This window comes from Schistocerca piceifrons, chromosome 4 (assembly GCF_021461385.2).
Source record: "Schistocerca piceifrons isolate TAMUIC-IGC-003096 chromosome 4, iqSchPice1.1, whole genome shotgun sequence".
NCBI lineage: Eukaryota > Metazoa > Arthropoda > Insecta > Orthoptera > Acrididae > Schistocerca > Schistocerca piceifrons.
The window spans coordinates 250,578,906-250,594,041 of record NC_060141.1 but is presented as its reverse complement, the minus strand read 5'-3'; the positions used below and the strand labels follow the sequence as shown (position 1 = coordinate 250,594,041).

Below are 15,136 nucleotides of genomic sequence, written 5' to 3'. Positions count from 1 at the left end.
ACAAATTTTTTGTCAGTAAATGTACTGTGAGGCTGTTGTAAGAATTCGCAAGCTTTTAAAATGATGCCTACAAGATGTGGGACTGTGAACCCCACACATTATTCTAACCACTTTCTTTTGAGCACTGAATACTTTTTGTCTAAATGCTGAGTTACCCCAAATATTATTCCGTATGACATCAGAGAGTGAAAGTATGCAAAGTATGTTTGATTCCTAATTTCTATATCCTCAAAATTGGCAATTATCCTGATTGCAAAATCTGCTGAACCTAGTCGCTTTAGAAGATCTAAAATACGAATTTTCCAATTAAGATTCTCATCTATATGTACCCCCAATAACTTCGTATGCTGTACCCTGTCTACTGACTTCTGTTGATGTGTTATATTTGTTGAAGGAACTGTACTTTTCACAGCAGAAAACTGGATGTACTGTGTTTTTTTAAAGCTTAGAGCAAGCCCATTTGCAGAAAACCAATTAACGACTTTCCCAAAGACCTTATTTGTATCATTTTCAATTGGAATTTCTTTTACTGGATTAATATTGATGCTTGTATCTTCAGTAAACAGTGTCAGTTCAGCTTCCTTTTTCAGATTCGAAGGGAGATCTTTCACATGTATCAAGAACATAAAGGGACAAATGATTGAACCCTGTGGAACACCTAATGCAATTTCACCCCAGTTAGATGAAGTGGCAAACTTATTTAAATCACTTGACCCATATACGGAATCTTTTTGCTTCCTGTTCTGTGAGTATGACTTAAACCACTCATGTGCTATTCCATTTATACCGTAGAATTGTAATTTCTGTATCATAATGTCATGGTTCACACAATCAAATGCTTTGCACAGGTCACAGAAAATTCCTATTGGTGACATTTTACTATTTAAAGACTCTGTTATGTTGACAGTGAAATTGTATATTGCTATCTCAGTGGAACAGCATTTTTGAAATCCGAACTGTGATTTACTAAGCATCCCATTATGTTGAGATGGCTAACCACTCTTGAGTACATTACTCAAGGTTACTGGCCGATAATTATTGACATCTGTGGTGTCCCCCTTGCAGAGAGACCTGACCTTGGCAATGGAATGATCAAATATGCTTAGTCAGAGGTAAAGCAAGTAGCAGTCTTCGGTTTATTGGTAAAATAGTGGGGAATTACAATCAGTCTACAAAGGAGATTGCTTAAAGATCACTTGTGTGACCAGTTCTAGAATATTGCTCAAGCGTGTAGTGCTCATATCAAATGGAACTAACAGAAGACAGAAGATATTGAACACACAAGACCAGGGCAGTCACAGGTTACAGGTTTGTTTGATCCGTCGGAAAGCGTTACAGAGATACTGAAGAAACTGTGCTGGCAGACTAGATTAGATTAAATTTACTTTCATTCCAATTGATCCATAGTGAGGAGGTCCCCAAGGATGTAGAACATGTCAGAAAAACAATAATACATGACAAATATTTACAACTGGAACAAATAAGTTAATGTACCTTCCACACGTCCCAAGTGGAATGATCGTAATTTTTTTAAAGAACACTATATGAAAGAATCATTTTACAAACACTAATACGTTGACTCTTGAAGATTAACATAGACTATCCTGAGAACGTCTTCTAACAAAATTTGGAAAACTGGCTTTAAATGATGACTCTAAGAATATATTTCAACTACCTACATATTGCTCACATACCGTAGGGATTGTGAGGATAAGATTAGAATAACTACAGCACTCACAGAGACATTCAAGCAAGCATTCTTCTCGTGCTTCAATCGTGAATGGAACGGAAAGAAACCCTAATAACTGATACAAACGGACGTACCCTCTGCCACGCACTTCATGGTAGTTTTCTGAGTACAAATGTAGTCACGTATGTAGAGTATCTCCATCCTTTTATACACGATAGTCTTTGACTGTCTAGTTTCCGCAACAACCAATAGCGTTGACGCGGGGTTTTGCAGCAGTGGTTTACGAATTTAAATGTTTAAATGCCGAGTACTGTTTTCTGTCATTGTGTAGAGTATGGTGTCCATACAAGAACGCAACTAATCATTATTTTGTTTATGTCATTGTGCCACGTATGCTCCTCTTTTTGTATGTGATTAAATCGTTAAAAATGGCAGTTTTTTACTATCAACGGTTGTGAGAGTGAACGGAGAGTTGTCATTATGAACTGTCAACTTCTAGAATATGAAACTGTTTGTATGATAGGATCCGGTTCGTTCGGTACGTGCTTCAAAGTTAGAAACCGAACTACTGGAAAGTATTATGTGTGGAAGACTATAAAATATGGAACATTATCACAAGAACAGAAGAAGGTGTGACGGAAGAACTGTTACATAATTCAAAATAGTTGCAATATTTAGATTTTAGTGTCCGTGTGATTGCAAACTCAGTTTCCACACGCCCTAATGATTTCCACGGGTCTTGAATATAAATATCCGTAGGAACGACTATACTTTGAACAATTGAATTGTGTTTGAAATCATGAACTCGAATGTAGATGCCCTATAGCACAAATGTAGCGAGTTTGTTAACATTGTACCTTGGCGTTTTGGGATCTGCTGATAATTTCAGATATTCTACATATTTTGTTAGTACCAACAATGTAATATCGTGTAAGTGTGGGTCAGTGGGTAAGAGCTACACTGTAGAGACAAAGGTCCGAAGTTCTGTAGTCGATAAGACTGTAGAAACGTTAGAGGAACTGTGGTGCCCAAAACTTTTCGTAGTTATAAAGTGTGATAATTTCTTAATTTTGTCTGTCTCAGTTCCATGAATGTACTATTTTTGCTGCAGTGGTGAACCACAAATCTAAAACTTACAACGTACATGTTGTAAAATAAAATTTAATATAGTGTACATTCCATATTAAAGGTACTTGTATGCTTATGAATATACCTTGTTATTAACGGTAGGGAATCACGCAATATCGTGCCATAAGGTGTGAATAATTTACGTACAGAAAGCAAACTGTGGACGACAAGTACTCACATTGCTAGTAGCCTGTGTGTTTACTGTTGTATCAGATTGACACAAACAACTGCCAAATATTACTTTAAATAATTAACAAAACGCCTTGGTCAGTCTTGCCTTCATACATACGTGCATCTGTATGGCTGCCTGTTAGTTTTCTATGGTGCGACCACAGTCATTGTCATTTTTAAAAAGGAGATAAATATCAATTTCACATTTCATGAAATTTTTTCACGAAATAACACAACATCCAAATGAAACATACAAAGACAGGAAATGGTGACTCACTACGCTCTCCTGTGTACAACCCTGGATTTTTCTTGCAGAATACAGTACCAAGACTCCCATACAGGGAGTCAATGATAAAATATGCTTTTGTGTGCGTGTGTGTGTGAGACAAAATAGTTCTATCTGTTTCAAATTATATGCAATCATCCGTGGCACAAAGGTGACACCAAAACTAAAACCTTAGTTGTACATAGATCATACATGTGTAAAATAGCAGCAAAAGTATTGCATTAAAATTCCAGTAATATATCATTGCATAGGCTGAATTATAAAAGAGTGTTACAAAGAATATGTGCCATTACAACATGCAGATAAATGGCAATACACCTGTGAAACGACACATGGGTCACTCCATGTCTAATCAACACATTTCAAATAAAATTTTTACCTCACCCTCTCAGATTTTGCCGAAAGTTGGCATACTTATAGTGGGTGCTGAAACTAAGAATAATACCAAATTTCAATTTTTTTTACCTCAAACCATCCCTGAAATATGGTCGTGTAAACTTTTCAAAAACTGGCCTTTTCTTTTTTTCTTAAGTTGCCCTAGGAGGTGCCCTAATTGAGCTAGAGAGCGGGGAAAGGTGTCATTTTGCAGCATTTTCCATGCTCTTTCCAGTGATATACTACAAAACATAGCATCTAATTAATAACCTTTTTCAAAGTACTAATTAATATTTTGATTTAATTTTTTTTACAAAAAGCACATAATTGAAAATTTTCGAAATATTTCCATATCTACTTCATACGGTTGTAAATCACATGGTAAAATATAAATGTGGGATGATGATGGGTTCATTGTTAAAAAAAATTATTCCGGACTCATGTTTTTAACTAACAGCCGTAGTTTGACCAAACTGACCTTTAACAAAAAGGAATTTCATTAAAATACACTGAAAGTAAAAAAGTACTATAAATATCACCTTCTTGAAACAAAACTAAACAACATTTTCTATTATTAATTGCTTATTTTTTAAGTTTCTTACAGTTTAAACTAATAGTCTATTAACTGGCAAAACACAATGTTGAGGTGTGAAAAACTTGTAAGTAGACTATTGATGTAAAACTTCTGGTCCAAAAGTGCACATTTCATTAGCACAGACTTTAGCCACTGTATGAAGGCTGAGCATGCTTGTGTTCCTGTTTGTGTGTGCAGCACATTATGAACAAGTTGAAACAAGCACAGTGTTTGATGTTTGTACAATCATTCAGAGACTGGAGCCTTGTTGAGAGGATATGAGACTGTTACCTTCTAAGGCTTAGTGTGCCTACAGCATTACTGTGTACTGTGGTTTTAGTGAAAATCAATCGTTACCTCTGTGTTGACCAGTTTGTATCTAGTATATTTAATAGTTCATTTAAAAGTAAATCTATAAATTGAAGGAGAGTTTATAAGTGGTTCTTGTATCAATATGGAACCAAGTAAAAGGTGCAGTGCTGTAAGAGTGCAGTGTTGTAATCCATTGAAGAAGTCAAATCATTTTATTAGAGGCAGAAAAAACTGAGAAATGTCACAGCATAGGTGCCCAAATTATTTCCACAGATACCTAGTGGTGGCAAGATTTGTGATAAATGTAGGGAAGGTGTAACCACATTGAAAAATACACCAGAGCCCATCAATGTTAAAGGTGTTGAAGAAGTTTCTTCTGGATCAGAGATAATCATCCCAGACCAAGACCCTGACTTCACTGCAACTTCAGTCGTTGTTCCAACACTCAACACATCACTTCAAGAACTAGATGAGTCACCAGTTGATAAGAAAAAAGTAACATCTAGGCATTATGCCAAATCAAAAGTGAAAAAAAATCTCCTCACCAGTGACACGTAAACTTTTTGTTGCTGCTGAAACTTCGTCAGATACTGATACTGATGAATCCATTGTTCAAAATCTCAAAACAGACTTTAATACTATAAATAGAGCAAAATAACTAATGATTCTTACAAGTTTACTTGAAAAGTGAAGTGTCAGGAAAATAATGAGGGAATTTAATGCTCCTGATTTGGCAGTCCAAAAACATTTTGAAAGAGAAAGAATTCATGGAAGATCCAAACCCAAAACCAGGGAAGTGTTTACCAACAGGAACTGTCAAAACTGTACATTCATTTAATGAAAATGATGAAGTTAGCTGGGCAGTGCCAGGTATTAAAGATTGTGTGACAATTACACAAACAAGTGGAAGTAAAACAAAAATATCAAAAAGACCTATTTCGTGTAACGTTAAAGAAGCTTACAGACGTTTTAAATACAAGTTTCCTAACACAAAAATAGGTTTCTCTGAATTTGCTAAGTTGAGACTGAAACATTGTGTATTTTCTGGCTGGAGTGGCACGCACACTGTCAGTGTGTGCACAACTCACCAAAACAAAATTAATGATAGAAAATGCCAAACTAAATACAGTAACAAAAAGCGACTTAAACAGTTATAAGCAGTGCATTGCAAAAATGCTTTGCAACCCATCAGCAGTTGATTGCAACATGAGAAACTGTGAATATTGCCCAGGAGAAACTGTCATGTGTAAAATTTTACAACACACTTTTGATGAAAACTTAATTGAACAAGTTCAGTTCCGACTGTGGATGTCAGTTGACCACTGTACTCTGGAAATTGTCCAGAAAACTTCTGAAGAATTCATAGATTTATTTTGTAGTAAGAAGTCTACCTTGATTCAGCATTACTTCATTGTCAAGCAACAACGAACGTTCCTTAACTCCACAAGAGAAAACCGTATGAATTTGTTGTCATATGTGATTTTTTGGAAAATTATAGTATAGTTCTACAGGATGAAGCTCAGAGTTACCGCTGGACAAGACAACAGATTACAATTTATCCTTTTGTTATATATTACAAACAGAAAGACAAAATTGAGCATATGCGCGTTGTCATTGTTTTCGATTGCCTGGAGCACAATACAGTTGTGGTTTACACCTTTCAAAAGCAGCTTATTTCTTATCTAACAAATAAATTTCAAAAGCTTAAAAAATACTATTATTCTGATGGTTCTGCTGTTCAGTACAAAAATAAGAGAAACTTCCTGAGCCTTTGCCTTCATGAGGAAGACTTCAATATAAAAGCTGAGTGGCACTTTTCAGTGACCGCACATGGGAAAGGGCCTTGTGATGGAGTAGGGGGTTCAGTTAAAGGGACTGGCAGCTCATGCAAGTTTGCAAAGGCCAAACGAAAATCGGATCCAAACCCCACGAGATCTATTTGAGTGGGCAGTAGATAATATCACAAAAGTTGATTTTGCATATTCCACTCAAGAATACTATGCTGCTTGAGAAATATTATTAAAAAGCCAGCTTGAAGAGGCATTGACAATCAAAGGAACACAACTACTTCACACTTTCATTCCCAACACTACATCAAAATTAATAGTCAAATACTTTTCAGGTGATATGCAGAGTTGGGAGAGGGAAGTAACTACATCACCAGACAAACTGATGTTACAAGATGTATCAGGCTATGTCACCACTGTATATGGCAGAAACTGGTGGCTTGGGTAAATTTTAGAAAAAAACAATGAACTTGATGAAGTGAAAATAACTTTTCTTCATCCACGTGGACCAGCTAAGTCATTCTCCCATCCTGCAGGTGCAGATATCCTGTGAATGTTCTCAAGAAAGTAAATCCATTTACTCCGACAGGGAGAACATACATTCTTAATGAAAGTGATGTAAAACAAACCCAGTCGGCTTTATTAAAATGTAGTCTGTGAAGTTCCAAGACAATTTATTGGGAAACTGCTTTCAACTCAAAACTTAATTTTTGTCTCAGGTTAGTGTTAATGTATATTTTGTAGAAAGTTGTTTGAAAATTACTGTTAGCACCTATTGTGTTAAATTTAGCTATGTATAGATTCCTGTTACCCAAAAACAAGCATTATGCATTTAATTTTGTTTAATAGTTCCATTCCAAACACCATGGACCAGAACTATTATGTAAATACTTGTGCTTTTTCATACTTTGTTTCAGTTTGTAGTTAAATGCTCAAACTTTTATCTTTTATCAGTTGATATACTTTTAAGTTGTATGAAATTAAAATAAGTAATCACTTATGAAATATACTAATTAGTTTTGTTTTAATAAGGTGATGTTTTGATATTTCTAATACTTTTTTTACTTACCTTTCAGTATATTTTAATGAAATTCCTGTTTGTTAAAAGTCCGTTTGTTCAAACTACGGCTGTTAGTGAAGAATAAGAGTCCAGAATAATTTTTTTTTGACTATGAACCCATCATCATCATCCCACATTTATATTTTGCTACGTGATTTACAACAGTATGAAGTAGTTGTGGAAATATTTTAAAAATTTTCAAGTATGTACTTTTTGTAAAAAAATTAAATCAAAATATTAATTAGTATTTTGAAAAAGGTTATTCGTTAGAACCTGTGTTTTGTTGTATAGCTATCCCTGTAAAGAGCATGCAAAATGACACCTTTCTCAGCTCTCTGGCTCAATTAGAGCAGTGTCTAGAGCAATTTAAAAAAAGTTCGTTCACACATTTTTGGCTGGTTTTTGAAAAGTTTACATAGCCGTATTTCAGGAATGGTTTGAGATAAAAAATTGAAATTTGGAATTTTTCTTCGTCTCAGCACCCACTATACTAAATTTTAGCAAAATCTAAAATGGTGAGGTAAAATAGGAGTGTTGATTTGACATGGAATAACCCGTGTCATATACGAGCTGTTATGTAAATACTGCTCGGCCTTTTACATCAGCATGACTACCACCCAGTTATCAGTCAGGATGAATGGACATAGGCAGAAGGTGTATACCGGCAACACACAGTATCCTGTTGCAGAGCATGCTCTACAACATGACAGTCATGCCCTCCTTGCCTGTTTCACCACATGGGCCATCTGGATTACTCCCCCAGACACTAGTTTCTCAGAAATCTACAGGTGGAAACTAGCACTGCAACAAGTCCTTGGAAGTCACTATCAACCTGGCCTTAATTTACAGTAATTACTTCCATCTCAGCATTTGTTCACAGTAACTACTTCTTTCTTCACCCCATTTTACTTTTATACATATTTCAGTTTCTGACCTGTCTATTTTTCGCTGCCCCTCCTCCCACCTCTGTTACATACAATGCACGTAGCTTTTCACTCTTATTAACTCGTGCATGATGTTTTAGTAGTAATCTCTGTCTTGCATATTACCCTGTCACCCACCTTAAGGCTCTCAGGTTTTCAAATCTCTTCCGGTGCAGTCCTCAACAATCAGTCTTTCCTTCTCATCCCATCTGCTAAGTTTCCCCTGACCTGCGATTCTGGGTGACTTTTCTAAACTGTACCCCTTTTCCTAGACCTCTCCTGTCCTTTTTCTTCACCCCTCCTTTCTCCTTCAACTCTTCTGCCAGAAGGAGCCACAGGCTCTGAATGCTTGTAAAAGTTAAACCTGTGTGTTTTACATTATATGTCAGTAATAATTGATTATTTTCATTGTTACATTTGAAAAAGTGTATGACCATTTGTCTGCAAGTGCTATAATGGCCTATATTATTTTAACAGGCTCTTTTGTAATGTAGCCTTACGCCATGTGATATTGTTAGCATTTTTGTATAATACTTCTGGGTCATTCCATGTCAAAGGGAACAAGACTAAAGTGTCCCCACTCAACCATCTCCAAATCTAAGGAAATTTAGTGTGAAGGTTCTATATGTTCTTTGATGTTAATATACCAAATTCTAGTGCAGTATCTTCAATGGTTGAATTTTTAGGGGCTTTTGAAGAGAGGCCCCACATCACATATGAAGGTGCAAATGTGCCAAGTTTGCTAGACTTTTATAGAAGTTCTAGAAAACATTTGGTCATTTGCTTTAATATACATAAACACCTCTCTACGCTGAATCACTCGGTGGCAAAAAACAGGGATTTCGCCACACCTAAATATAGATGAAGCCTCTAAAATGGCTAACAAATTTGTCACACTATTCTGAGAGCCAAGGTTTGACCGACCACTGGTACTTTTCATATGAATCAATCACACCAAAACTACTATGACGTCTATGCGTGGACCAAATTTAATTAACATTGGATGCCTAGATAAAAAGATGTGCATCTACAAAGTTGGCCAAAATTTTCTGTGTGCAAATTTTAGCATTTTTTTCAGGGGGAGGGGGGGGGGGGGGGGGGCAATATCTCAACTGTGTCTTGCTCAATCCTTTTTTTCTTGCCACAGCTGGAAAAAGCTGTATTGTTTAATTTCTGGATCTTGCATACGTATAAGTAAGAACACCTATCAAAAGTGGGGAAAATGGATTATTGGGTGGGGGGGAGAGTAGTTTGAGGATGTAAATCAAAAACTGTGTAATTGTAGTGTCTTTTAATAGTATAAGATTCACCTGTGGTCTATGGAATGTAACTATGCTAATAAGAAGTGTTTTCACGTCCTTTTACAGCACAGAATATCAATATAATAAAACCTCAAAAAATGCTCTTAAAAGTATAAAATATAGAAGATTATAATGGAACACTATTTTGCTTTAGAATGTTTTAACCCTACAATGCATGTTGGTGCATATATGCTTTGTCACTCGGTTTCCATCAGCATTATAAAGCAGCAATAGTTTTTTAAGGCACTATCTTCACAGCAGTGATACATTGCTGAATCACCACCTTCAGTTGCTGCTTTCATTATTGGGAGTTTTTACAGTGTCAGCCTGATGTGTGATATGCTCTTTGGTGGTGACATTGTACAATCTGAGTGTGTGAATAACCAATAATCTTTCTTGTAGCTGATTGTAAGCACTAAAGCAATATGCTTTGATTCACTAATCTGTATATTTTATATACAAACACGTCTGAATCTGCTATGCTTCAAACCAGGATATTCATGAGCTTTCAAAATTTCATCAGATGGAGCTTATTGTCACATTTCATCACCATTATATTATGGTAGAAGTCAACTACAATCAGTTAAGGAGCCTTGACAACTTAGCTCTGGACTTTATTTTAATGAGGATGCCCAAATTTGTTCATACCATAGTGCCTTGCTGATGACAAAATTTCCATTCCTGCAGAAGACTTTCTGCAACCTGTTTTGTATAGAAGAACATGTAATCAAGAAGCCTTTAATACCAGTAACCATTGCAGTGTCTGATAGGTTGAAGTTACTGAGTAATGAAGTTTTTATACCTGGTCAGAAAATTTGTACCAAATGTAGACATGAAGTGGCCCAAAAAGAATCATCCCACCAGGATAAGCAAGAACTACCATCCACTGAAGACATGGATGTTATTGATGCTTGCTTTACTGCTAATACTTCATTATCGTTACTTGGAGGGTCACCATTAAAACTTCAACAGATCAGCAAAAGGGATTCAGTGGGATATATACAATGCAAAGTTCTGAAAGCCCAAGGCAGCTTTACTAAGTTAATTGCCACAGCTGCTGTAATGAACCAAGTAGGTATTGCTCAAATACAAATGGAAGAGTGCCAAAAATGTAAAGATGTGGGCATCTTAATTGACGAACTTAAGATTAAGTTTCGGACTTCAAGTAATTACAGTAAACTTCAAATTTTGACCTCGGCCCCAAATGGCTGGACTATTAAGGATTTGCTGTTTCAACTACAATGGTGAAGAAGGCTAGGAAACTAAAGATGAAATATGGGATTTTGGCAACACCTGCAAACTGAAGAGGAAAAAGAACTTAACAATGAAGTAAAACAAAATGCTGTCACTTTCTTTGAAGATAAGGAGTTTTCTCGCTCATGTTCTGGCAAAAAGGATTGTGTTGCAGAAAGAATAAATGAGGAAAAGTTTCACCAGCAGAAACCCCTGCTCCTTTGCTACTTAAAGGAAATGTTCATTGCTTATTGTAAGCAATATGGAAATCAACTGAGCTTCTAAAAATGTTGTGAGCTCTGGTCAAAATGGTGTACTACAGTTGGTGCTTCTGGATCACATTCAGTATGTGCATGTGCAATTCATCAAAATGTCAAATTAATGTTGGCTTCAGTAACATCCATCCAAGATGACTACAAGGATTCGATGGAAAAAACTGTACACAGTATGGAGTCAAAAGATTGTATGCTGCAATGTTGTGAGGAATATCCAGGAAAAGTGCAACTAGAGGTGTTTCTTGAAGATACTTCTAAATATTATGACCCGGAAGAAACAGTGGATTACAAGGAACAGGTCTATACTGGCACACACATTGGGTACATGTCAGAGAACTGGTGAAGATTTCATGGAGGCACAAATTTTGAAAATTACCTGTTTAAAAAGCCATCACTTTGTGTCAAAACACCAAAGTTTATATCTTGAGCAGCTAAAAAGAAATCTTGCAGAAAATGAATTAATTATATTGATGGATCTTGCTGAGAATTATTCATTTGTTGTTCAAAATGCTGTGCAAGGATGTAATGGGGAGAATAGTCAGACCCCATTACATTTGTTGTCTGTTTTGGTGGTAAAGAATGTCAGAATATTACCATTTGTATGATCAGCAAGTGTCTTCATCATGATACCATTGCTGTCCATGCCTTTCAAGTAAAGTTAATAGTGTATTTAAAGACAAAGATTGAAAAAAAGATCATTTATTACTTTGGTGATGGTTCAGCTGCTCTGTATAAGAACTACAAAAATTTCCTCAATTTATGTCTACACGAAAAGGATTTTGGCATCACTGCTGACCGAGCGAGATGATGCAGTGGTTAGCACACTGGACTTGCATTCGGGAGGATGGCGGTTGAATCCCGCGTTCGGCCATACTGATTTTGGTTTTCCGTGATTTGCCTAAATAGCTTCAGGCAAATGTCGGGATGGTTCCTTTAAAAAGGGCATTGCCAACTTCCTTCCCTAATCTGATGAGACCGATGACCTCGCTGTTTGGTCTCGTCCCCCAAAACAGCCCAGCCCACACCGAATGGAACAAGCCACGGTAAATCGCCTTGTGATGGCACTGGAGGAACAATGAAAAGACTAGCAGCCCATGCTAATCTGCAGAAGCCCTTAAATAACCAAATATTGACTCGATTATAATAGAGGGAAACATTCCACGTAGGAAAAATATATCTAAAAACAAAGATGATGTGACTTACCAAATGAAAGTGCTGGCAGGTCGACAGACACACAAACAAACACAAACACACACACAAAATTCAAGCTTTCGCAACAAACTGTTGCCTCATCAGGAAAGAGAGAAGGAGAGGGAAAGACGAAAGGATGTGGGTTTTAAGGGAGAGGGTAAGGAGTCATTTCAATCCCGGGAGCGGAAAGACCTTAGGGGGAAAAAAGGACGGGTATACACTCGCACACATACACATATCCATCCACACATATTCAGAACGTCTGTACGTGTGTGGATGGACATGCGTGTGCGCGGGGGGGGGTGGGGAGTCGTTCCGGTCCCGGGGGTGGAGGGACTTGCCTTGGGGGGAGGGGGGAGGGACGGGTGTGCGCTCGCGCACACACACACATGTCCATCCACACATGTACAGACGTTCTGTATATGTGTGGATGGATATGTGTGTGTGTGCGAGTGTATACCCGTCCTTTTTTCCCCCTAAGGTAAGTCTTTCCGCTCCCGGGATTGGAATGACTCCTTACCCTCTATCTTAAAACCCACATCCTTTCGTCTTTCCCTCTCCTTGTCTCTTTCCTGATGAGGCAACAGTTTGTTGCGAAAGCTTGAATTTTGTGTGTATGTTTGTGTTTGTTTGTGTGTCTGTCGACCTGCCAGCACTTTCATTTGGTAAGTCACATCATCTTTGTTTTTACAAATATTGACTCGATATGATTTGTTTAAATTCTGTGATGATGATAGTATTCCAAGCATAAAGTTTTCTTTATGTATCAAAAGAAGAAACTGAAAAAAAATTAGCCTGATCAAGAAACAATGTTTGCCATGGGACATACAATATCTGGAACAAGAGAAAATCGTCAGATTCAGCCAATTAATTGTAATCAGCTCAGAGTAAGCAGTTTCACAGTGCTACATCATTCACAGTTAATGCCTTTGAAACAGATGAAGAAATTCCAGCAATCTCAATTTCATGTTTACAACCAGGATATTACGTTGCATATATACATGGCAGTTTTTGGTGGGTTGGAAATGTGTGTGACATTTCACATGAACAAGATGTCCTAATCAGCTTTATGCACCCACATGGTTCTGCTCATTCCTTCCACTGGCCAACTGCTAAAGACACCTGCTGGAATCTTAAGCAACATATTTTCATGAAACTTCCTGGCAGATTAAAACTCGGGACCTTTGCCTTTCGTGGGCAAGTGCTCTACCAACTGAGCTACCCAAGCAACACTCACGCCCCGTCCTCACAGCTTTACTTTTGCCAGTACCTTGTCTCCCACCTTCCAAACTTCGCCCGCGAAAGGCAAAGGTCCCGAGTTCGAGTCTCGGTCCGGCACACAGTTTTAATCTGCCAGGAAGTTTCATATCAGTGCGCACTCCGCTGCAGGGTGAAATTCTCATTCTGGATATTTTCATGATTTTAGAAGCACCATAAACATCATCATCAGGAAGACAATACAGTTATCCTCAATCTGTCCTTGACAAAATTGAAGAACTGTTTAACCAAAAGTGGAACTGACTCTCCAATATTTTTGTTTTGCAAATTTTCTGTGTTGTGTATTATACTTATTTTTATGGTATGTTTTAAATTAATGTTTGAAACTGATTTATATACTGGAATGAAAAAAAATTAATCTTGGGACTTGATGAGCAAAATATTTCTCTTTCCAATCTTCTGGAAGTGCTTAAATAACAACTTTTGAAACGTATTCTTACTCATCAGAATGCAAGATCCAGAAATTACACAATATAGTTTTGAAAGCATAAATTATGCTCTTTCCAGTCATGGCAAGAAAAAAAGTATTGCACAAAAGACAGTTGAGATATTCTCCAGATCCCTCCCCCACCCCCACCCCAAAAAAATTAAAATTTGCACATAGAAAATTTTGGTCAACTTTGTAGATGCATATCTTTTCATCTAGGCACCCAATGTTAATTAAATTTGTTTTATATATAGACATCACAGGTAGGAATAACTCTCTGAAGTTTTGGTGTGATTGGTTAATGTGAAAAGTAGCAGTGGTCAGCCAAACCTTGGCTCTCAGAATAGTGCAACAAACTTTTTAGCCACTTTAGAGGCTTCTATCTATATTTAGATGTGTGTAGGCTCCTAATTTTTTTCCATAGTGTGATCCAGAATAGACAGGTGTCTATGTATATTAAAGTAAATGACCAAATGTTTTCTAGAACTTCTGAAATAGCCTAGCAAACTTAGCACATTTGCACCTTCGTATGTGATGCGAAGATGTGTGTCCTGTCTTTAAAAGCCCCTAAAAATTCAACCATTGTAGATATTGGACAGAAATTTGGTATATAACCATCAAAGACCATATAGAGCCTTCACACCAAATTACATTAGATTTGGAGATGGTCGAGTGGAGTCCCCTTGACGGGGACCTTTTACTTATGATTTTACCCTTGTATGATCAATGCACAGATACGGTTTTGGCTTTGAACATGGCCTTCGTGCCATGGATGACAACTGTGTCAGATGATGCTCAATATGGTGCTGTGTAATGTTTGTTTATTGTGTAGCCTTAGGTTTGTTACCAAAGGTTACATAAATAATGTAGTTCGAAAAAGTTGTAACAGTTTTATGTTGTTGTTGTTGTTGTTGTGGTCTTCAGTCCTGAGACTGGTTTGATGCAGCTCTCCATGCTACTCTATCCTGTGCAAGCTTTTTCATCTCCCAGTACCTACTGCAACCTACATCCTTCTGAATCTGCTTAGTGTATTGATCTCTTGGTCTCCCTCTACGATTTTTACCCTCCACGCTGCCCTCCAATACTAAATTGGTGATCCCTTGATGCCTCAGAACATGTCCTACC

General features: G+C 37.1%; 1 protein-coding gene across 5 annotated transcripts in view; it reads left to right on the top strand.

Moving 5' to 3' along the window:
- The first annotated feature begins 1,961 nt into the window (after positions 1 to 1,961).
- The window catches only part of LOC124796352 (serine/threonine-protein kinase Nek2-like), a 70,247-nt gene continuing 57,072 nt past the window's right edge, over positions 1,962 to 15,136 (top strand). The window contains exon 1 of one of the 5 annotated variants that reach the window (XM_047260501.1): positions 1,962 to 2,320. In XM_047260501.1, coding sequence (XP_047116457.1) covers positions 2,171 to 2,320 — 150 coding nt within the window. In that variant the 5' untranslated portion in view covers positions 1,962 to 2,170. Of the gene's footprint in view, positions 2,596 to 7,022; positions 7,043 to 15,136 lie in introns of those variants that run through there. The other 4 variants (XM_047260506.1, XM_047260502.1, XM_047260504.1 and 1 more) reach the window with 4 other exon arrangements.